Source organism: Protopterus annectens, chromosome 15.part0 (assembly GCF_019279795.1).
Source record: "Protopterus annectens isolate FY-2018-M chromosome 15.part0, PAN1.0, whole genome shotgun sequence".
Classification (NCBI taxonomy): domain Eukaryota; kingdom Metazoa; phylum Chordata; order Ceratodontiformes; family Protopteridae; genus Protopterus; species Protopterus annectens.
Genome location: NC_056749.1, coordinates 667,822,097 through 667,845,969, shown reverse-complemented (window position 1 = coordinate 667,845,969; position 23,873 = coordinate 667,822,097). Strand labels below are relative to the sequence as shown.

The 23,873-nt window shown below is 39.3% G+C and overlaps 1 protein-coding gene across 1 annotated transcript in view; it reads right to left on the bottom strand.

Moving 5' to 3' along the window:
- SYTL4 (synaptotagmin like 4) overlaps nt 1-23,873 on the bottom strand; it is a 975,777-nt gene that overhangs the window by 300,953 nt on the left and 650,951 nt on the right. The window contains exon 9 of the mRNA XM_044057514.1: nt 9,879-9,976. Coding sequence (XP_043913449.1) covers nt 9,879-9,976 — 98 coding nt within the window. The remainder of the gene's footprint in view (nt 1-9,878; nt 9,977-23,873) is intronic.

Sequence of the window (23,873 nt, the reverse complement as noted above, 5' to 3'; positions counted from 1 at the left end):
TTAAAAAAAACTTACATTATTACACCAGCTTGAAGTCTGTGTCATTTATTTATTGACACTTGACTACAAGGAAAGTCCAGCTAGACAGTAGTCCATTTTCAGCGAAGGCCCAAGGAGAAAAGCTCCAAATTATTGCAAAACATTTTAAAAACAATCATTTTACAATCTTCAAAAATAAACCGAATGGTAAAAATTGTTTGCAGTAGTGTACTGAATACTATAAAGATGAGAACTTCTAATATTACATATTCATATTAATCTTGTCTTAAGCTTAAAGACTTTCTTGAAAAATGTTATGTAAAACGATGTATTGATCAGCTGTGGAACTATGTAAATATTTGTATTATAATTTATTTATTGTTTTAAAATCAAATAAAAATAATTTAAAAAGTAAAAAAAAATCTGCAATTTAAATAATTATAACAAATTAGACAACATAAAAAAACAGTTATGAATCGATACAAGTTATATAGGACAATCATTTAATATTTAGAGAAATTTTAGACAGTTTGTACAGAAATTAAAGGCAAGTTAGTCTAACAAACAGGAATTGCAATATGAAGTGAGGGAAAAAATAGGCTTGAGGTATATTTAGAGAGAGTCAGGGAAGAGAATTCAATAAAAGTAAGGAAGTAAGAGAAGAAGGGAGAGTAAGGAGTTATAAGGAATGAAAAGGTACTTGTTCACATTTAGGGATATAGTTTATCCTGTTTTTAAGCAAGGACAGAGCCAGATTTTTGCTATGAAGTCTTTCAAAGCATTTTTTAGATGGGAGGGAGGGTACTGACCTGATGGATACAGGTAAGGAAGCTCCAGGCCTTAGCAACCTTGTATGAATGCAGACAATGTCAACAGATTTGTTAGGTTTATAGACAGACTGGAGTCTTGGGTCACTGGATTGCAATGACTGACTGGGAACATAATTGTGAGGAATGATTACTGTTGGACAGGCAGATGGATGCTGGATAATTTTATAGGTGGTAAGAAGCTGTGTGTATGTTAGTTGATGAGGCAGTTTTAACCAATTTAGGCTTTTTAGTGCTATACAGTGGTGGATTTTGAAAGGGGTATTTGCTGCAAATTTAGTAACTTTATTACAGCATCATTCAAGTTTTAATTATTGTGAAGCCAGGAGTTTAGTGAGGACGGCAGTGCCATAAGGAAGTGTGGGGAGGAGATAAGTAGTGGCAAATTTTTAGGCAAGGCTCAAAAGTCAAACCCACCTCCATAGACAGCACAAGGAACAAGAAACTAAGGGTAATGCTGCTAAACGCCAGAAGTCTTAACCTCAAGATGCACGCACTCGAAGCTCTCCTCAGTATGGAGAACATCGATATCTGTGCAGTGACAGAAACCTGGTTCAAGGCTCCAGAGAGCACCCCAGCACTACCAGGTTATACCTCATATCATGCTTTTCGGCCCCAAAACCCGGACCGAACCACAAAAGGAGGGGGAGTTTCCATATTTATCAAGGATATCCACACCTCCAGGTTACTGGAATTGCACGAAGTATCGGAGACCATCCATGTGCAACTGACAGTGGGCAAGACTGCTTTTCAGTTTATAGCATCCTACAGACCCACCCTCTCAAAGTCAGGAATCCCACTCGGCTTTCCTGAAAACATTGGAGAACATGAAGATCTCTCCAAACACCATTATATTGGGCAACTTCAACTACCCAAATATAGACTGGGAGCATTACTCAAGCCCCAGCACCTTAGCCCAAAGGTTCCTGGAATTTATAAACTCAAATGCTATGCAACAACTTGTCACCACTCCCACAAGAGGGGAAAACATACTAGACCTGATCATTACCAACATGGGGACTCTATGCTCCATACCAGAAGTATATCCCTCATTGGTAAGATCAGACCATAAATTAATTTCACTGGATATCCACATCCCGACCTCACCCCCAGCCCAGAAAACCACAGTGAAAAACTTCTCTAAAGCGAACTTCACACTTCTCAAAACCGAAGTGGAATCCTTCAAGGCCCCAGGGCCAGTGGAAACTACGGCCCAAACTGCATAATCCTATATAAACGCATTCTACGGATATCTCCAGGAATGCATGGATCATGCTATCCCAAACAAAATCAAGACCCAATCATCCAAAGGCAGGCGTCCAGTCTGGTGGACCCCAGCCATAAATAAACTGTACAACAGAAGGAGGAAGCTACTACATGATAGAGGAAAATCCCTAAAAGGGAAGGCATCTCTGATCAGTACTAGCAAAAAATTACGATCCCTCATAAAATCCTCCAAGGCCAGCTTCTAGAGAAAAATTGCACAGGATACTAAAGACAATCATAAGGCTTTTTCCAGTTATGTTAGGAACCTGGGATGCAACTCCCAGACTTGTTCTGAGTTGATTCTAAACGACAAAAAATACAGTGAACCCACAGACATCGCCAATATCCTGGCAGACAGGTTCAGTGCAAACTTCGCCACCCCGCCCCCCCCCCCCCAAATGAGCAAGTATCTATCCGGGCAGAGTGCAGCCTCCCAAACATCTCTGATGCTCAGGTGAAGGCCGCCCTCTCCAAAGCAAAAAACACTGCTTCCATGGGACCAGATGGCGTCCTGGGTTGCGTCCTACATGAACTCCAAGAAGAACTAATCCCTCAAGTAAAACTGCTGTACAATCTCAGCCTCACTACAGGATATGTGCCCAAAGAATGGCGTACAGCAACAGTGGTCCCACTCCACAAAGGTGGCGCCTCTGTGGACCCTGGAAACTATCACCCCATAAGCCTGACTAGCCTAGTCAGCAAGGCTATGGAGAGGATCATCATGGAACTCAAAGACATTGGGGACCTACAGACACTAGATCCTACCCAATTTGGCTTCGTCAAGGGCAGATCCTGCCTTTTGAACCTAGTTAACTAACCATCACCAAGGCCATAGATGAAGGGAAGGTAGTCCACACAGCCTATCTGGACCTCGCAAAGGCATTTGACACAATACCCCACTCGGGCATCATAAATAAGCTATCCAGCCTAAATATACACCCCTATGTCACAAGATGGGTCGCAAACTGGCTCAAAGACAGAACCCACAGAGTCAGAGTTGCTGGAGCCATGTCAGACTCGAAACCGGTCACAAGTGGCATCCCACAAGGTTCTGTCCTGGGACCTCTCTTGTTCGGTATTTACTTTTCTGTGGTACAGGCCAACGTGGGAGGACTATGGCTCACCAAGTTCGCAGATGACTGCAAACTGGGCGCCATAATCGACTCTCCAGCTGTCACAAACATCCTTCAAAAAGGTCTCGCAGAGACGGATAACTGGTGCCAGAGCCATGGTCTAAAGCTAAATGCCAAAAAGTGTATAGCCATACCCTTTGGCAAAAACAATGTGCCCACAAATTACCACATAGGTGGTAACCCATTAAGTACAGAGAAAGTAATCAGGGATCTGGGGACCCAAGTTGATAGCAATCTCTCCTTTGACAACCACATTGCCAAAGTGGTTAGAAAGACCTTCTACATAGCCCACCTCATCATGAAAGGATTCACATCTAGATCAAGAGAGGTAATCGTGCCCCTTTGTTCATCCCTCATAAGGCCCATCATAGAATACAATGCCCCCTTTGGGATGTACCTTACCCGACACCTGCAGCAATTAGAAAGACCCCAAAAGTACCTCACCAGGAGGATCAAGGGACTCAAAACAGATGCCATATGCTGCTCAGTTAAAAAAACTCCAGCTCTACTCAGTTGCATACCGCCTACTTCGAGGCGATCTATGCCTGACATATAAAGCTATGTCCAACCCAGAATTAATGGACATGCTCCACCTCAGTAAAATCTAAATCCCTTAGAGACACGCGCTCAAGGGACTTGAACCTCAGCACAGAAATAAATAGAACATGCTGGAGGGACAGATTCATAACCCAGAGGCTCCCTTCGCTCTGGAATAGAATTAAAATTCATGTTAGGCAGAGCACCTCACTGACTTTCTTCAAGAAGACTCTTGATGAGTGGATGGGGGATCGTAGGTTTGTCCCAGGGACTACTTCCGTGTCACTATTAGACAGAGGCACAGTAAACTAAACTTTAAAAAGGGCACAATATAATCAAATCAAGGGGTGGCGTAAGCCAAACACAATCGGGCTAGGCTTATAAATGCCCCAGGGCAGATAGCCTAGTATGAACCTATAAATGTAGTTTCAATTGCATTGGCAAGAAAGTTTTTGGCTCTGTAAAGCATCTGTAGTTTTTGATGAGATTTTCTTATGTAATTTTGTATATGCAACTCAAATGCAAGATTTTAATCCACTATCACCTCTAATAAATTGCTATGAGAAGTGACTTCAGTGATTGTATTATCAAGTGAGAGGACTTTTTTTTCATGAGAGGGGGATTTGGAGGAAAAAAATAGTAGTGGTTTGATGTTTTTTGGAATGAGCATGAGTTGAGAGTTATGAAGCCATGTTGCAGTGACTGTTAAAGCTTCCCAAGTAATTTCTCGGAGGTGTACCATGTTGCCAGATGTACAAATGAGTCTGGAATCATCTGTGTATTGTATTAGGGTGGCCTGTTACGTGGATGTACAGAGGGTGTCGGTGAAAATGTTAGAGAGGAAGAGAGACCAAGGATAGAGCCTTGTGGGACACAGATGGTGATTGGCAGGTAAGGAGAGAGCGTGGAGTGCCAATTTACTGACCGATACCTATTGGACAGGTAGCTTTTGAAGCACAGAAGGGTGGCTAAGACAGACCTAGTGAGGATAACTGAAGTAGAAGTTTGCTGTGACAAACTGTTGGAGGCTTTACACAAGTCTAGAAATAAGAAGCAGACTAGTTTGCCATTATCTCTAGCATTACTGATGGTATATATATATATATATATATATATATATATATATATATATATATATATATATAGATTAGAAGGGCAGTACCATGGGAAGGACAGAAGCCATCTTGTGTAGGGAATACAAGTTCTTTCTGCAGGAGATAGTCTAGCAATTGTTTTTCAATTCATTTTTCAAGTATTTTATAAGACTGCCAGTTAACCTTTGTTGACCGGGTTAGTCCCACTAGGCTGGAAGCTTCTTTTCAGGGGAGACAAGCATATTATTAATGTCTGTTGAATTTCCTCCTTTGTGAGGAGGGATGATGCATCACTTTTTCCAGACAGAGGGAACATGGGATTGCTGGACTGACTTATTTATAAGGATTGAGAAAAGATAAACAATGCTACTGGCTGTTATTTTTAGCTACTCAATTGGAATGTCATCAGCTGAAGAGCACAGTTTAAGTTAAGAGTAGTTTTATATAGGATGTTGGCACAGGTTTGAAAGTGAATGTGGCCGTTTGGCAGGGTTGGGATTAGATGTTGAGGAATCCTTTGTTAAAGATGTTATACTATCCATAAAATAACAGTTGAACTGCAAATTTGAATGGTGATTTATTGGGAGAGGGGTTTGTGTTGAATTTTTGGCCGGGATGTAAGACTTCTTTAATGGATGTCTAAATATTTTTAGGGTTGTGTTTAGAATTATTCTGAATGTTGTTATACTGCAGTTTTTTGTCTTCATTTACTTGCTTTTTAGTACGATTCTGAAGCATTCTGAAGTTTGCAAGATATTGACGTATTTTATATTTTTGCTATTATTTCCATGTTTTTTTTTTCTCTACTCTGCATTAGCATTGTACTCTTTCTGGATAGCCAAACTTCATTATTTGTTTTCAGTCTGTTGTTTCTAGGAGGTGAATGGCTATATAGAATATTTAGAAAAGTTGAAGCCATTTACAGCATTGTCTAAGGGGAGTATTTTTTAGGAAGTTCCAATTAATAGATAAGAGTAGTAATGAACATTTCTGGGTTAAATATGGAAAGGTTGCATGTTAGTTTATACATATGCTCTTTAACTGTATGTGTGAGATGTCTGGTCATACAGACAGAGTATGAGATTGTATCTGTGGGGGAGTATTTGCTAGGATCTCATACTAGGATCCAGTCCAATAGGGAATTTGATGTTTTTCTATAATTTGTGGGACTATTAATTAGTTGTGTGAAACCACATAAGTTCATCCTAGATGTAGGGGAGTTAGAAGCTATATCCTACCTATTTACATTCACCTAGTAGTTTTTCTTTTTGTGGAAATGTTATGGCTATCTAAAGTAGGATATCTTCCAGTGCAGCTACCCTGTCTGCAGGAGGGATGGAAAGAACAATAATACATATTTGTTTATAATTGTTTATTTTTAGAAAAGCAATAAAAAGTTATGCTGAACTGAATTTTGGTATTGGTTTGCTGTAAGGGGAAATATGGTAGGTGTTGGGAAATATTAAAGAAATACCACCACCTTTCCACTTTATATAGTCATTATAGATATAACCAGAAGCTATAACTTTTGAGTTGTTTATGCTTGGTTTAAAAGCTTGAGTTTCAGTTATAGTAAGAACATCAGGCTTATGTTGAGTAATACAGGCACCTAGTTCAGCAGTTTTATTTCTTATGTTTCTAACATTTATTGAAGCAAAAATTAGATCACCAGGGTTGGGGACTAGTTGTTGGATTAGAAAAGTGTGAGGGAGAGAATTATCTTTGTGTTCACTGTGATAGGTGGGTCCAGGATTAGGGTGTATATCTCCTTCTAGAAGGGTTTTATTACATTGAGAAAGTATGCATACTTTTTTTGGAGAGGATTCTTGCATTTAATTTTGTTTTGGTTTGAGCTGAAGTGCAGTTAATATAGACGAGGGACAATATTAATGTGTAGAGTGTATAGTGGAAGTATGACTTGGTGGTTGGGACAGAGTTGGAGAAATGTTGAGAGATATTATTGAGACATGATAGGATGAAAGATGGCCCAGCAAGGGGAGAATAGAGGATAAGCTGAAAAGTATCAATTAAATACAGGACTCTATTTTAAAGATGTCAGGCAGTGGAGAACTAGCAATGAAGAAGAAAACAAGAAGCTGTAGGGCAACATTAGATTCAGTGATGGTGAATTCTGAAATCTGGTATGGGGTTAGGTAAGGAGAGAAGTATTTGCTATAAAAGAAAGTTGTGTTGTCCTGGTATCTTCTCTAGAATGTAAGGAATAGAGGGGTATGAAAGGCTAAAGTATAATGATATAGTCAAAATAAGAAGAAAATATGGCTTATTGGGAAAAGTAAAAAATACAACGTGGAACAGATAGGTACTTTCAGGGAGGGTAGTCAATATGAATGGATATATTGCAAAGTAGTATTGGAGGGAGGGACAAAGTTGGGAATGAGGCTAAAAATTAAATGGAGATAGGGAAGTAGGAAACAAGAAACAAAACTGTATTTCTAATGGTAGTAAGGCAATTTGGGGGAGGGTTTTGGAATAAGAGTTACAAGTGAAATGTGTTTGTAGAAAGAATATTAGCATATGAGAGGGTGGGTAGGAAGTAGGGGAGTGAAGCAAAGCCAAGTGTAGTGGGATTCCCACCCTCAAGTCAAATTAAACTGAGAGCAATCAGTTTATAGCCAGTACAAAGCAATTAAACAGATGCCAAATTAAAACAGTGCTGTCACTTCCTGAGGCTAACTGGCATATGCAGTATGCCACAATGGTCAAGAAAAAGGGGACACTGGCCAACTTAGTAAGAGGTCCTTAGAGTGCATAAACTATTTCACAGAGACTTTCAATCACAAAGCAGGCATATATTTAACTGATTAAGCTAATATACAGCAAGGTTCTTCATGTTACATGTGCTTACATTATACAATGACAAAATTCTCAGTAAACTTGTAGGAGTGGGGCCCTGTACCAGAGCTCCAGCAGTACAGAGATTATATATAGTGATCCCATACTAACAATTAATATACAGTGCAATGAAAAAGTATTTGCCCCCTTCCTGATTTCTTATTTTTTTGCTTGTCAAACTTAAATGTTTCAGATCATCAAACAAATTTAGACAAAGATAACCCAAGCAAACACAAAATACAGTTTTTAAGTGATGATTTTATTTATTAAGGAAAAAAACTATCCACACCTACATGGTCCTATGTGAAAAGGTAATTGCCCCCTTGTTAAATCATGAAGTAATTGTGGTTAATCACATTTTTGGGAAAGCTGAGTTCAATTTCACTAGCCACACCCAGACCTGATTACTGCCAGAACTGTTGAATCAAGAGATCACTTAAATAGAACCTGTCAGACAAAGTGAAGTAGCCCAAAAGATCCAGAAAAGGAAGACACCATACCACGATCTAAAGAAATTCTGGAAAAGATGAGAAACAAAGTAATTGACATCTATCAGTCTGGAAAAGGTTACAAAGACATTTCTAAAGCTTTGGGACTCCAGTGAACCATGGCGAGAGCCATTATCCATAAATGGAGAAAACATGGAACAGTGTGAACCTTCCCAGGAGTGGCTGGCCTACAACAATCACCCAGAGAGTGCAGCAATGACTCATCCAAGAGGTCACAAAAGAACCCAGAACAACATCTAGAGAACTGCAGGCCTCACATGCCTCAGTTAAGGTCAGTGTTCATGACTCGACCATAATAAAGAGACGGGGCAAAAATGGCACGCATGGCAGAGTTCCAAGGCGAAAACCACTGCTTACCAAAAAGAACATAAAGGCTCACCTCACTTTTGCTAACAAACATCCTGATGAGCCCCAAGACTTTTGGGAAAATATTCTGTGGACTGATGAAACAAAAGTTGAACTTTTTGGGAGATGTGTCCCCCGTTACATCTGGCGTAAAAGTAACACAGCATTTCAGAAAAAGATCATGGTAACAATCAAACATGGTGGTGGTAGTGTGATGGTCTTGGGCTGCTTTGCTGCTTCTGGACCTGGACAACTTGCTGTGATTGTGTGCTGGAACAAACTACCTATCTATATCAAACAAAGCTCCTCATTAGCGCTCTTCAAGAAAAATCTTGATGATTGGATGGGAGATAGGAAATTCACCCTGGGGATCACTTCTGTGGCTGTGCTCGACAGTGGCACAGGAAAATAATTTTCTTGGGTGGCGAAAGCCAGGGTACCTTTGGCTAGGCTTATATAGGCCCTAGGGCCAATAGCCTAGTACCTACCTATGAATCTATGATTGACAGAACCATGAATTCTGCTCACTACCAAAAAATCCTGAAGGAGAATGTCCAGCCATCAGTTTGTGACCTCAAGCTGAAGCACACTTGGGTTCTGCAGCAGGACAATGATCCAAAACACACCAGCAAGTCCACCTCTCAATCGTTTAAAAAAACAAAATGAAGATTTTGGAGTGGCCTAGTCAAAGTCCGCACTTGAATCCAATTGTGATGCTGTAGTATGACTTTAAAAAGGCTGTTCATGCTCGGAAACCCTCCAATATGGCTGAATTAAAACAATTCTGCAAAGTAGAATGGGCTAAAATTCCTCAACAGCGATGTGAAAGACTCATTGCCAGTTATCGCAAATGCTGATTGCAGCTGTTGCTGCTAAGGGTGGCACAACCAGTTATTAGGTTTAGGGGGAAATTACTTTTTCACATAGGGCCATGCAGGTTTGGATAGTTTTTTTCCTTACTAAATAGAATCATCACTTAAAAACTGCTGTTTGTGTTTACTTGGGTTATCTCTGACTAATACTTAAATTTATTTGATGATCTTAAACATTTAAGTGCGACAAACATGCAAAAAAATAAATCAGGAACGGGGCAAATACTTTTCCATTGCACTGTATAGTATACCTATAGTGATCGTATACTAATCACACACATACATATATAGTATACCTGAAAGTGTAGACATGACAGTAACAAGCAGTTAGTCTTCAATTTCTGTTGCCATTCCATACTTGGAGTAAATGTAAGTATCCAGTGTTGCTCCAGTAGAGCTGTATACATTAAACAATAAGACTAAGCAAGTCTGCATGTTTACCACTCAAATGCTGCGTACTTACAACATTAAGGCCCGGCACAGACTTGCTACGATCTCCCATGGATCCTTCATTTCCTGAAGAGTCAGCAAATCGTACATCCAACACTGACTTACTGTAATCTGCGGCACAGACAGGAGAGAGATAAATCATCAGTAAATACCATGGAGGTATACAGAAATTTCCACAACAAAACATGCTTATTTAGAGCTCAGAAAATGGCAGAATTACACAATGTCTCCACTTAGGATCCACATCAAATCCAAAATCCAAAGCAGATGATAGCAAATGACAATGATTAGAATGTACTACATCTCTAGAAAGCATAAGACTTAAATATAAGGTGAAATAAAAAGGAAATGGTAAAGGATAGGGTTTTAAACATTAAGAGTGAAAAGAGAGAAGTGAGTTAGAAGTAGCAGGAACAGGTGAAGGAAAAGAATCAGGAAAGATGTCTACTATTAGGTCACTGCAGATGTGCATTACTCATACCCTTAGCAATCATTCCAAACTGCAATTTACAGAGAAAGAACAACTATAGCAGATGTTACATTAAGGGTGTGCATCTCCTGAGCACATGTGTTTGATCTTGATGTCTGCCTTTTTTGAGACAGAAAATCCAGTTAACAGAAAAGTACTGGAGTTAACACGCCACTGCAACATTTGAGTTCAAAGGACGGCTAGTGATACCAGGCAGCATAGCAAACCCTGTTGTCCCAACATGTGGAACACAAAACCAGCACATACAAAATGTGAGATAAGCACAACAGTACTAAAGTACAAAGTGCATGTACATTTCACAAGACTGGCAAAGAATAAGAGTCCTGACAAGGGTATGATATCTATTAACACACCCATCCTTCAACCATGGTGCCACCCACCAGCTATAAGGAATCTTCAGATACTCTTTTTCCAAGGACTAACTCCTATGAAACTGCCTCTTATCAGATTTACACTCCCCTTCCCCTGTGCTGCACAAATGGGTTGGCTTTGAGTTTGTAAAACTAAAACTAAAGTAAACATGGTTAAGTTATAGTAATACTTTAGTGTCAATTGTAATACATACTTGTATCACAATAATTATGTGAGCTGTCTAACATATAAATACTGCACAAACAAGTTCAGTTACAAGTTAACAATTACTTATGCTAAAAATATTTATTCTGATGTCCCAGATTAGTGTGAGATTAGTTATGTTACAAAACGTACTCTAATAAGACAGCTTAGTGATTACTTACGCTGCTGTGGTGGCGCTGCGGTAGCATTGTCACCTCACAGTAAAATGTTGTCCCGTTCGATTTTCAGCTAAAGCGTCTTCTGTGTGGCGACATGCGTGAATGGGCGTACCTTCGTTGAAGGTTGTGCGTCAGAGCTGGCAACTCGGCACGTAAAAATCTACTGCCAATCATTAGCGAACCGGAGTTCCTCTGTGACGACCCCTAACCGGGAAAAGCCGAAAGACACAAGTGATTACTTATGCTACATCATCTACATCTACCTGAATCTGTCTTTTGGCCAAGGTCATGAATCACTTACCATCCACAACCCCTTTTTCCCATTTTTGCACACTGGGTGTGGCCGCGACTTGAACAGCGAATCTAGAGCCAAGGGTTACACCACCAGGTAGCTAGCTCTGCCTCAGTAAATTTAGGCAAATAAATATAACTTAACATATTATGGAAATTTTACATATACATATATGGATCTAGTTCACATGATAACAGTTTTAGAAAGCAGACCATCATATGACAGAGAACATATGACAGACGCTCTGAAATAGTCAGCAAATTAATTCTCAGAATTATTCTCTCCAGTTGCCTAATGACCATCATGTTCTCATACCAGACATAAGAGGGAACCAATCATCCAGGAAGTCAATTTTTTTTTCTTTTTACGCCACCCAACACATTCCTAAGTTGTTAATGTCAATGCCACTAAAACGGGGTTTTCACTGCTACCCTGCACAAAAGCATGTTCCCCCACACTCCTGTCCTTTCCCAGATACAACCTGTGTGTTACCCGGCAAAACAAACCATGTGCTTCAGTCTAATGCCTACATTAATGAATAGACTTTAACAAAAGTCAGAACTACAAGCTGCAGATGCACAACTCCATTCTCTCCAAGCTAGCTTTCTAGTGACTAGGTAGCTAAACGAAACCAGGCCGTCATCACTATTCCACAAAGTTAGCATCACTTAGTTATGTAATACAGGTGTTATCCTGTTATGTGCAACTCTTAGGTTTTCTTAGTACTCAACGGGCTTGAAAATGGCTGCAGCCTGAGCATTGCTATCAGCCAACATCCTAAAAAAAGCCATAGGTGAAGGGCTGACAACACCTGAGGTGCAATACAAATGGGCGACTCTTGATCAGCTTTAAGCAGGAGAATGAATTACACACTTTTAAGCCGGTTGCAGGTGGGCATATGAGAAAACCAGCACAAGTCCTGAGGACAAAGTTTTGTCCAAGAGGAAAATTGCAAACAATGATTATGGAAAGAGTCTAGTTAAGACCAAGCACAGTTAATGCAAGCAGGAGTACTTACGATTTTCTTATCTGACCTGGAGTTACAAACTGTTCAACAACAGTTAACCAGTTGGCTACCTTACTTGCTCACTACATCAAATCCTGTCAGAAGCCTTTTACTGCAATGGTCAAAGCACAGACAAAGGGGACAGACAAACTTAAAAACAAAGTTTGTTTCTTGGAGTGTTGACACAAAGCAGCTGGCAGACTGACTTAAGTTCTCTTAAAGGTGCATAGTGAAAGTACTCAATATACAGGACAGCTGTTATGTCTATAAAAGAGAAAGAGTGATTAATAGAAAGTTGTGCCTTTAGGTTAAAGGTTAAACCTGTTAAAGGATTTACTTTGCAACTCTCTAATGAGAATGTTAAGGAAATGTTTTACTTTCTATCTTTAAGTCATAAACATTTACTTTGTATTTCTCTAATGTAAATGTAAATCAAATACCACTATACCAATGCTTTTTCAAATGTACTATACATTGTTAACTCTACTAGTTTGTGGAGCTTTTCTCCCCGGGCCTCTGCTGAAAATTGGTTCCTGACCTGGTTGGACTTTCCCGGTCAACAAATGCCAGATAAATAATAAATAAATTATAGCCGCAAACAGATAAGGTATAAAACAGAAGGTAAACTTGACCTCATCATTGGCAAGTTCTGTACTCGTTCTCATGCTCTAAGGTCCTTGTGAAAAGAAGTTGCAGTGGTGACCTGACAGAATAACAGCCTTAGAGATGCTGTGATGCAGCAGGGCAAGAACATTTTTCCCCCAAACACCTTTACTGAATTATCACTTGTGACATAGGAAAATCTACATGCATGTAAAAGTAATCACACTATAACAAAACATTTTACTTCACATATATTGCCACATATCATTTAACCTAAGCAACATTATATACATTATTCAAACCTTTTTTTAAACAAATGTCTTTATTAAACCATCACTTACTAATCACTTACTACATATTCAATCATAAATTTATACAAATGAAAACAAACCACACTGAAACAATCCTAGTTGCAAGCATTTTACATCACAAACCACACTAACACACACCCAGTTGCAAACATTATACATCACTTATAATCTACCCAATCTTTTTCAGTAAAACATTACATAGCTCATAAAGTCCTGCTGCCTTTTAAACCTCATTCCTTCCTTGTATGTGCGCTCCCACAATTCCCATTTTTTTCCTATGTAGTTTGCTTCTACCCTTTTCTAAGTATCTCAATTCCAGTTGTTTTAGCTCTGTTACTATATTAACTACTTCTAGTATAGTTGGTTTAGATTTTGATTTCCATTTTCTAGCAACTGCTTTTTTGGTAGCCCCCAGTATTAGACACAGCAGGGCCTTACCATGTCTAGGCAATTCCGATTCTGTATCATAGCTCTGAAAAATCATCTTCCTCATCAGACCCAATTTGCACACCCAGCATCTCCGGCAGTGCATCCCGCAGGGCCAATTCACCACACTCCCAAAAAATGCTCCCAATTACTTCTTTCTTTGTCACACACAACATGTGCCATCTGACTAAGGAAAAATTCTCTGGAGTTTACTTGGGGTATAGAAATATCTATGCAAACATTTCCAGGCAAAAATCCTAAACTTTGTAGATTTTGTTGCATATTTGGGAGACATACATATATCCTCCCATTGTTTCTTTGTGAATTGCTCATCCAGTCTCTCTTCCCAATCCTTTCTAACCTCCTCTGATTCTTATAGTTACCATGCAATATTGTATATGTTCTAATTATTCCTTTTTTAATGGCAGCTTCTGTTCTAGATTCTACTAAAAACTCTACCAGTGATCGTCTTTCATTTAGGACCCCCTTTGCCTATGCTCTGATACCAATCCCTGATAGGGAAGGCAGTCTTTAACCTGCAGTCCAAATAAATTATTGGTGTCTTCCCGTTCTATCATCTTTCCCTCTCTAGTTATTTGCTCCCAATACATTGGTACCTTTGCCAGTTTTCTCCAATTCCAGCTCCCTTTTGCCCATCACTCCTATCTGCAGAATTTCCTTTCTCCAATCCCATGTTGGCTTAGTTCTTAGAATACTTTTTGCAAATTTAAGGATATAATATTCTGTATGATTGTTACTCTCCTTAAAGGCCTGCATCCAAAATCTCATCCCTATCCACAGAATCTCCTTTCTCCAATCCCGTGTTGGCTTAGTTCTTAGAATACTTTTTGCTGCTTTATGGATATAATAAATGTAAAGGCTTGCATCCAAAATCCAAGTATCTCCTTGCTTCTTGAGCTTCCCCTGTTTCATCATCATCCCTTTCCATTTTAAACTATAGTTTTCTGCTTGTGCTATGTATAGGAGCATTAGCTGTGCATCTCTGAAATACCCCTTCAAATAGAGTAATCCCAAACTGCATTGTTCAATTGGAAGAAATAAGCTTATCCCACTTCACTCTTACAGCATTCCCCTCCCAGATAAAAGCCTTCAGCTCTTTATTAATTGCTATCCACAACTTCTTCTCTGGTTGATAAAAATATGCCTGACCTGTATTAAAAAAAAGGGACTAAAAAAAGCTTGTATCTTGCTATCCATATCCAAATAATACAGCGTCCCATTTCTCAGTTTTGCATTATCATTTGCTTAGTCTCTTTCCAAATATCCTTAGCTGCCACACCAGAATCCTTTTTAATCTGTACTCCTAAGAACTTTATTTTATCATGTCCCCATAAATATTGATATTGCTGAACCAATTCATATGCTGGCATATAATTTACAGCTATTGCATTTGTTTTATCTTCATTAATTTTGTATCCTGAAAAGATATGAAATGGTCTCAAAATATTCCACAACACTGAAATAAATATCCTTTTCTGGTTTTCTCAGGTATAAAATAATATCTGCAAATACAGCCAGCTTTTCTTGACTACCATGCCAATTTTATGATTGGCAAAGAAAATAAGAAACTCAGAAATTCAATGGTTCCAAATATAGTGCAAACAACAGAGAAAGAGCACACCACACCGCTGCCCGGTTCCTCTGCTCAAATAGAAATTATCAGACAGGAAACCACCCACTTTAATTTTTGCTTCCAATACCTCACATATCCTCCTAATCAACCTTACAATTTTATTAGAGAATGCAAATGCTTACTCTGTCAAATGCTTTCGCTGCATCAACACCCAACAACAATGGTATTTTCTTTCATTCAGCTTCCCCTCTGGATCTATGTTCTGTTGTCAAATGTTTGCCTCCCTTCCACAAAACCACACTGATCCAGATCTATTAATTTTGCCATCACTTTTGCCATTCTTTTAACCATTAGAGACGTACTTTATAATCATGGTTTAGGATTGCAATGGGCTTGAAATTGTATATCCATATTGTCCAGTCCTTGACTGGTGAGCTACAAGGGGGTGGGGTACTGTGGTAAAAGACTATTTTAAGGATGTTTTATTGGTGCAGACTAATAAGGATGTTTCATTGGGCAGATTATGCTAGAGTACTAAACTCTACTAACTTTAATGTTTACACAATAGTGAATTTCTACTAAATGTTTAAGTATAGTAGAGAGTCGTTTATCCAAACTAACTGATTGTCCAAACTACCCTAGATCCCAAACTGTTTGGATAATCAAACATACATTGAACCGGATAAAAAACTGAAAAAAATCTTGTTTTTTCTGCATGTTTTTCAACTATTCAGTGATTCCAGTGGACAATAAAGAATATTTTCATACACGAGCAGGCTACAAGCTCAAAAAACATGCACAAACAAATACGTATAATGTTTACACGTTCGGACTTCATGATTTTTCCTAACTAAAAACTTTGGAAGGCTGCGTTTGGATAATTGACATTTTTATAACCGACGTTCAGATAATCAACTCTCTACTGTACTGCCATTCATTGTCCGACTAGCTGCTCTAAGCTTGTTGGTACACAAGTTATTTGCTCTATATTGCTGCTTTACAGGTTAAGTTTTATGGACCATTCTAAAGGGAAAATTTGCTTTCAAGGTGTTTGCTACTGTGTATGGTACTGCGAATCTATGCAAATGAGCAACATTTACAGCAACACAGAAAAAAAACCCCAGAAAACTAATGAGCCCTCTGACCAATAAAATTACTACACTTCTGTGCATTTCCCAATTCATATAGACCAGGAAAACACCTCCTGTCACAAGATGAATAAACCCAGTCCTCCTAATGTAAAAACACAGAACAGAAACAAGTGCAATGCTAACACAAACCACAAACAGCTAGCTGGAAATCCCTTGCTGAAGGCAATTTCAGGACAGTCTTATAGCAGTAACAGTGAGAGAAAGAGCATTTTTTTTTTTTACAAAAAGTTCAGTGCAATGCACATGTAAAAGCAGGAAACAGTAATGATCACTCAAACTCAAATCCAATTTAGCAATCAAAGGTACTTAACTTTGCCTGGATAACAGCGGATACAAGTAGAACACTTCTGGAATTTAGGGTAGGACTCCATGCTTTGCTGAGCTCTTGGAAAATGAGCAGGACAAAATTTGTGGTAAGGGAGGTTTACTCAAGACCAGTACTGGTTTGCTGGGTGGTCACTCAGTATTATGGGTCTTTGGAAATCAGTGGGTGGGAAGAGTACTTAAATAGTTTAAATAAGTCAATAGCAATGAAAGAGAGGAGGGAAGGACTTTGGAAATTACATTACCATAAAGGGAAAAAGCAGGGCTAGCTAGCTAGAAGCATACAATCAAAGGCAATATTGGAGCTCTTTCAGAAACTTTAGCTTAATGTGTTAGTGCGAGATGGGGCAAACAAAGAATGTGACGTTAAGCAGGTGAATAAACAGAATATAAAAGCACTGAAGCACAAACTGGAGCAGAAACAATTCTCTCACTACTGACTTCTACTACACTTTAAGGCAACAGACTATGCAGAAATTTACCAGTAGTGGTGTTTGTGGAAAAAAAAGGAGAAATAAATTATTTAAGGCTCAAATCTGGCAGTAGTAGTACACACTACTGCCACAACTGTGAATTAAACTACAACACTATGGCCTAGCAGGGTTTAAAATTCAGACAGATGGCTTTTTCAAGTAATTCCACTTGTGGAAATAGAAGTGCAGAATACAATCTTCGCACAACTGCAAATTAAAATAAAAACTAAGGTCCCAGAACAAACTAAAAAAACTTTTTTGGCTGAAACATGGAATAGAACGGAACAGTAAATAGTACCACCATGTCACTAAGTGCAACTTAAAAATTGAAGCAGAATTGAAATTACAATAACTTAATTCTCTTTCATTTTTTATGAAAAGCTAGTTACTCACAGATCCACACCTCTCCATGTCTTGTATACAAGTGTGTGCATCTTGTGAGATAACTTGTGGTGTTGTCCTTAATCAGCTGAAAAGCAAGGAAGAACAAGTTTTGCAACAGAATCATAGATGAATGATAAGTCATCATCAATAAAATTTTAGACCATCTTTCTGAATCTTCAGAATGACCTTTGGAATGAGAAGAAAGGGAAGGAAACATAAAAGGTGGTGGGGTAGCCTTAATCTACTCTAGCCTACTATCCATCACTCCATACCCTAATCCTATCCCCACATTCAATAATGCAGAACTAGTAACAGGCCTGATAAAAGTAAATAACCACAAAAGCATTTGTATCATTGCTCTCTATATCCCCCGTGGTAACAACACTACTACTTTGGAGGACATACTCCACTGGACCTCGACCAATATTAAGCAGGAGACCTATACACTTGTAGACAAACATCGATTGGAATAAAATCAATAACCCCCATCCCACCATATCCATCAATCTAGTTAACTATACACAAATTACTAACTCCATCACCAGGCCCAATAAAATAAAACCACCAGGTACCACATTAGACTGGATCCTAGCTTCCCATCCCAATAAAATCTTAAACTCTGGCATCACACCTGACGCTATAGGAGACCACTTGCCAGCATTTATCTACCGAGCTACCCACTTCTCTCCTCACCTACAACACGTCATCCACACACATAACCTCACAAACTCTGTCCCAACTACCTTCTCTAACTCCTTGAAACAAAGAAATTGGAACCCACTAAAAACCCTTCCACTAGATAATGCCGTAGAATTTTTCAACTCTTCCTTCTTAAACATCCTCAACTGCCTAGGGCCCCCAAGAACAAAACCAAATCCGCCCCTTGGCTAAACAAAGATATCAAAAACATATGCTACAAAGAGACAAATCCTAGAAAACATACCATCAAAACAAGCAGACTGAAACTTTTCTTAAATATAAACAACTCCACAACCTTGCTAAAAAACAAATCAGAGACAAAAAGTCCTACTATATTAAACTCCAATCTAACCAATCTAAAAGCCCAAAACAATTCTGGAACTCCATTAATTCTCTTCTCAACCCAGGTACCAAAAGCAACCCCTGCCCTGACACCAGCAAATCTGACCCTGAAATAGCCTCTCTATTCAACTCCTTCTTCGCTAACTCCATAGTTGAACTGACCAAAACCTTCCCTAACAATAAACCCTCCCCTCAATCCACCCTTTCGTCACCACCTACAACACCCTCCACCCCCAACCTTCCACCTACATTCAACTTTAAACCCATCTCAATATCCTATATAAAAAAGTTACTCTCCAAATTAAAACCTTGCTGCAATGCCCCTGACAATATCCCATCCTCCTTCCTAAAAATAGCCGCAGATGGTATTGCTCTTCCCATTAGCATCCTGATCAATAGATCCATGCTAGAATCTTATGTTCCCAAACTATGGCACACTGCCTTCATTCTACCTCTCCATAAAGGAGGCAAAAACAACATCTCCAACTTCCGCTCCAAGGCCATCCTCTCCCCAATTTCCAAACTACTAGAAAAATGCATCAGCATTCAGCTCATACCATTCTTAGCCAATATCCAACTAATCACTCCAATCCAACAAGGCTTCCTTCCATGCCATAGTACAATCACTGCACTTCTGTCCTTCCTAGAGAGGATAAATCTTGCCCGGGACTCCGGAAAAATAGTTTCTACTGTTCTTCTAGATCTGTCCAAGGCATTCAATACCATCTCCCACACCCATCTCCTAAACCATCTCTTCAACCTTAATCTCTCACAGAATACCTTATCCTGGTTCTCTAGCTACCTCTCCAACAGATCTCAAGCTGTAAAATGGGAGACAGGCACCTCAACCTTCCTTCCCACCCCCACTGGGGTTCCCCAGGGATCCATACTTGGTCCAATTGTTATAACATCTTTATTAACTATTTCCACAAAGCCATACCCAATACCAAAATTGTACAATATGCAGATGATTCCACATTAATCTGCAGTGCCACCAACTTCCCAGAGCTTCAGACACTGACCCAAGCTGCTTTCTCCACCACTGAAAATTGGCTGCTTCAGAATCACCTCTCACTAAATGCCAATAAATACAAAATACTATTATTCTCTCCCTCAAAAGCTTCCCCTCTTAATAAAAACTCATTCCAAATCATTAGCCAAAACAACTCCACTACAGAGGTTGTTCCCTTTGCCAAACTACTTGGGGTCACTACTGATGAACACCTGAAATTCGAACTCACATCCAGCAAAACATTAAGAAAACCCATATAAAACTTGGTATGTTATACAGCAACATCCAATTTCTCTCTCCTTCCACCAGACAAACACTTGCCACTACCTATCTACTCCCCTCACTAATGTATGGCGCTCCTCTATTAACTAACTTATCTGCCACACTCACTTCAAAATTGGAGGTCTGTTATAACAAGATTTCTAAATTTGTTACCAAAGCCAAATACTCCTCCCATCGCTGTATTGCCCTTAATTTGTTACACTGGCTTGAACTCTCCAACCATCTAGACTATCTTCAGATTACCACAGCCCACAAATTAATCTTTCAACCCTCTAAGTGCCCTGCTCTATGCAACATCCTTCTCCCCTACACCCCTCAGAGAACTCTCAGATCTACTCACCAAAACCTAATCTGTGTCCAAAAATCCAATCGCCCTGCTGGTCAATTCCTGCTATACTTTTCCTTAGCAAAAAAATGGAATTCTCTTCCTTCCTCTCTAAGGACCTATGCAAACTTTGAAAACTTTAAATCTCAGTTACATTCCCTCCTTTACTCTAACAGAAAATGCAACTGCATTCTCCCCACCTAGTCCTATAATTCTCTCTCCACCTCTAAACCCCTCTCCTGCTATGATTACTAGCCTCTCTAGCTATGATCTGTAAGCTACCACACATATGTACATATTGTAAATATCAAACTTGTACCATGTACCCAAGAAATGACACCTGCTCTCTAGCATGAAACATAATTGTAAATTGTTCTTCTTTTCTATATTGTATCCGTATCTAAACTTTGTAACATGGAGCTTTTCTCGCCGGGTCTCCACTGAAAACAGGCTCTCTGAGCCCAGTGGACATTCCCAGTCATCAAACTGGAAATAAATAACTAAATAAATAATATTCGATAATGGGTCTGATGAGAAATGAGTCAACTGGAATTGGACTTCTCTGGATCTACATGACTTACTTTTGGAAATTAGATGAGCTACACAGAAGAGTTGCTGAAATACTGCAGAGATGTAACAGTCAAAAGATAAAGAATTAGTAAGAATGCCTAGCTCCCTTACTATAAGGGGTGTCATGTATGGTTGTTGTGTCTTTTGGCTTTTCCTGGTTAGGGGTCGCCACAGCGGAACTCCGGTCCGCTAATGATTGGCAGTAGATTTTTACATGCCGAGATGCCAGCCCTGACGCACAACCTTCAACGAAGGTACGCCCATTCACACATGTCTCCACACAGAAGACGCTCTAGCTGAGAATCGATCAGGACAATGTCTTACTGTGAGGCGACAACGCTACCACAATGTATGGTATGATGTGAAAATGTTTTGTTAACCAAAATTAACTATTTAAATTATGCACATTTAGTTTGAGACCACTTTTCTTACATCAGTTGTTAACAAAATCTAACTCATAACTGGGCAATTGTGAGTCAGGGGAAGAGCAAAACGCCCAACTGACAGTCATCTGCATCTTAGATACCACAGGCCAGGTGTGCTGATTTGAAGCTCTAAGAAAGATACCAAAATAGGATAGGGACCAAACACCGAGCCCTGTGGTGTAACACCTGTGACTCTAAGCATGTGTGTTCTGTCAGAAACCAGTTAGCTATCCACTGCATGACATATGACTTTATAATAAGATTTACAAGTCTGTCAATAATGCCTGGTCAAGAAATACTTCTTGTATCAAAAGCATCCTAAAACTGAAAAACTCCACACCAGCTGCCATCAGAATATCTCAGAATTGTTGCAGATGGTATAGTATACCCTGTATCTATACTCATAAACCAATCAATTGCAAAAAGTTACACCCCTGCCATCTAGAAAAAAATCCCACGTCATACCTCTGCATAAAGGGGGACATCCACGGACCTCTCCCAATTACTGACCTATAGCCCCATCCTACCTCCAGTCTCCAAAATATTAAAAAAATGCATTCAATCCCAACTCCTTTCCATCTTCACAATAAAAATCTCCAATCCAGCACTCACCATGGTTTCCAACCTCACCACAGCAACACTACTGCTCTGCTCAGTTTTACCAAAATCATAAGCTCTAGTAGAAACACCAGCAACATAGTGGCCTCCCATTTCTTACACATTTGGCACAGTTTCACACCAGCACCTGCTCCGTGAACTATTCTCCACAGGACCCTCCCATTCATCCCTTAGCTGGTCCACAGCTATCTCACGAATAGACTCCAGGCTGGAAACAACATATACTCCCCTTTGTCTGTCTTTGTTGGCATACCTTAAGGATCTATTCTAGGCCCTTTACTATTCAATATATTTACAATAATCTTCACAAAGCTACCAAATAAGCCTCTGTAGTACAATATACAGATGATGCCATGTTCATATGCTCTGCATCAAGTCTGCCGTTGCCCCACAAGATGACATGGCGCTCCTTCTCCTCATTTGTTGTCTTGCTAGGTAACTATCAACTATTTTTAAATGCTAAAAAAATGAATACTGTTTTTAGCCAAATCTTTGTCAGCACAGAAACAGTCCTTCAGTGTCACATCAGCAAATAATACCTTAACTGGAACAGTTTCTAACACAAAGTTTGTTGGTGTCTTAATTGAGGATAACTTCAAATGTGATCAACACATCACTCAAGCCATCAAGAAAGCTCACCAAAAGTTGGGCTTCCTCTACAGAAACAAACCCTTTCTTCCAGACTACTCTAAGAATTCTTACCAACATCTTATCTTCTCCCTTCACTTCTCTATGCAGCACATATCCTCACTAATCTTCACTCCACGTTAAAAAATAAACTAGAGTTTCACTACGATAAAATAGCTATGTTGGCATCCATCTTACCAAATCGTTCACACCACTGCCTATCACTGAATCACCTACATTGATCTGAACTTCTTAATTACCTTACTTATTCCAAAGTGCTTAATGTCCACCAAATAATACACAAACCAGACACCTACCCATTACTACAAAACAGCCTCAAACACTACTGGCCCCCTAGGAATCTCCACTCACAAAACAAATATCCCTGACAAGGGCAAAGTCTTGTAATAGTGCAGGCGACTCATTTTACTCAAGCTATGTTGCCAAGCACTGGAATTGCATACCACCCAGCCTAAAGCAAGACAGCATTACTACACATTTCAAACACTACCTAAACTACCACCTAGCTTCCTTCATAGCTATGCTCATACTCCAATCCAGACTAATCCCACCTTTCTGTTTCTCTTCCACTGCCAATCTCTCAATTACCCTGCCTCTTTCACCTTTCTTATCCCAGTCTCTTTCATCCCCACTACTGCTCTTCCAACTAACCTGCATCAGTAAACCTCTCCTAATACCCCCTCCTTACCTATCTCATCTAACCTGTTATAGCAATCTACTAGTAGAACTTTCTATTTATGTTTTTTTGTTGATTACTTCAGTTTATACCCTCTCCCCTCCTCTATTTTTCTGTAACTGCTCTAGTGACATCCAACCTCATTAATGTCACTATACATATACTGAACCTATAAGCATTATCACTGCTCTTCTAAGTCCAGCTATTACATGTTAACTTGTCGTTGACTTATGTAAAATAATATAGCTTCTAAACTAAATGATAAATGTGTTTACTATTCGTCTCAATACTACCTGCAAAGAATTGCTTAAAATGTATCATTTTTATTGTTCAATTATACTGCTCACTCTGATCCATAGGAAATTCTATTCCTATGGGTCAGTGTGAGCAGTATAATTGTGTACTACTTCTGAACGTTGCTGGACACTGATTCAAGTGTGTATACTAGGCCAACAACCATATGGGTCTCATTAAGCCTAACCACACATCTCATATGTATTGGACAAGTTTTGGTACCCTAAGATTATTCTGAGGTCTATATTTAGGTAAGGGGTTAAGCATTTACAGGCTGCCCCTGTCCATTACAAGCATAGGTGCCAGACAAGGTGTGAATTACATAAGTA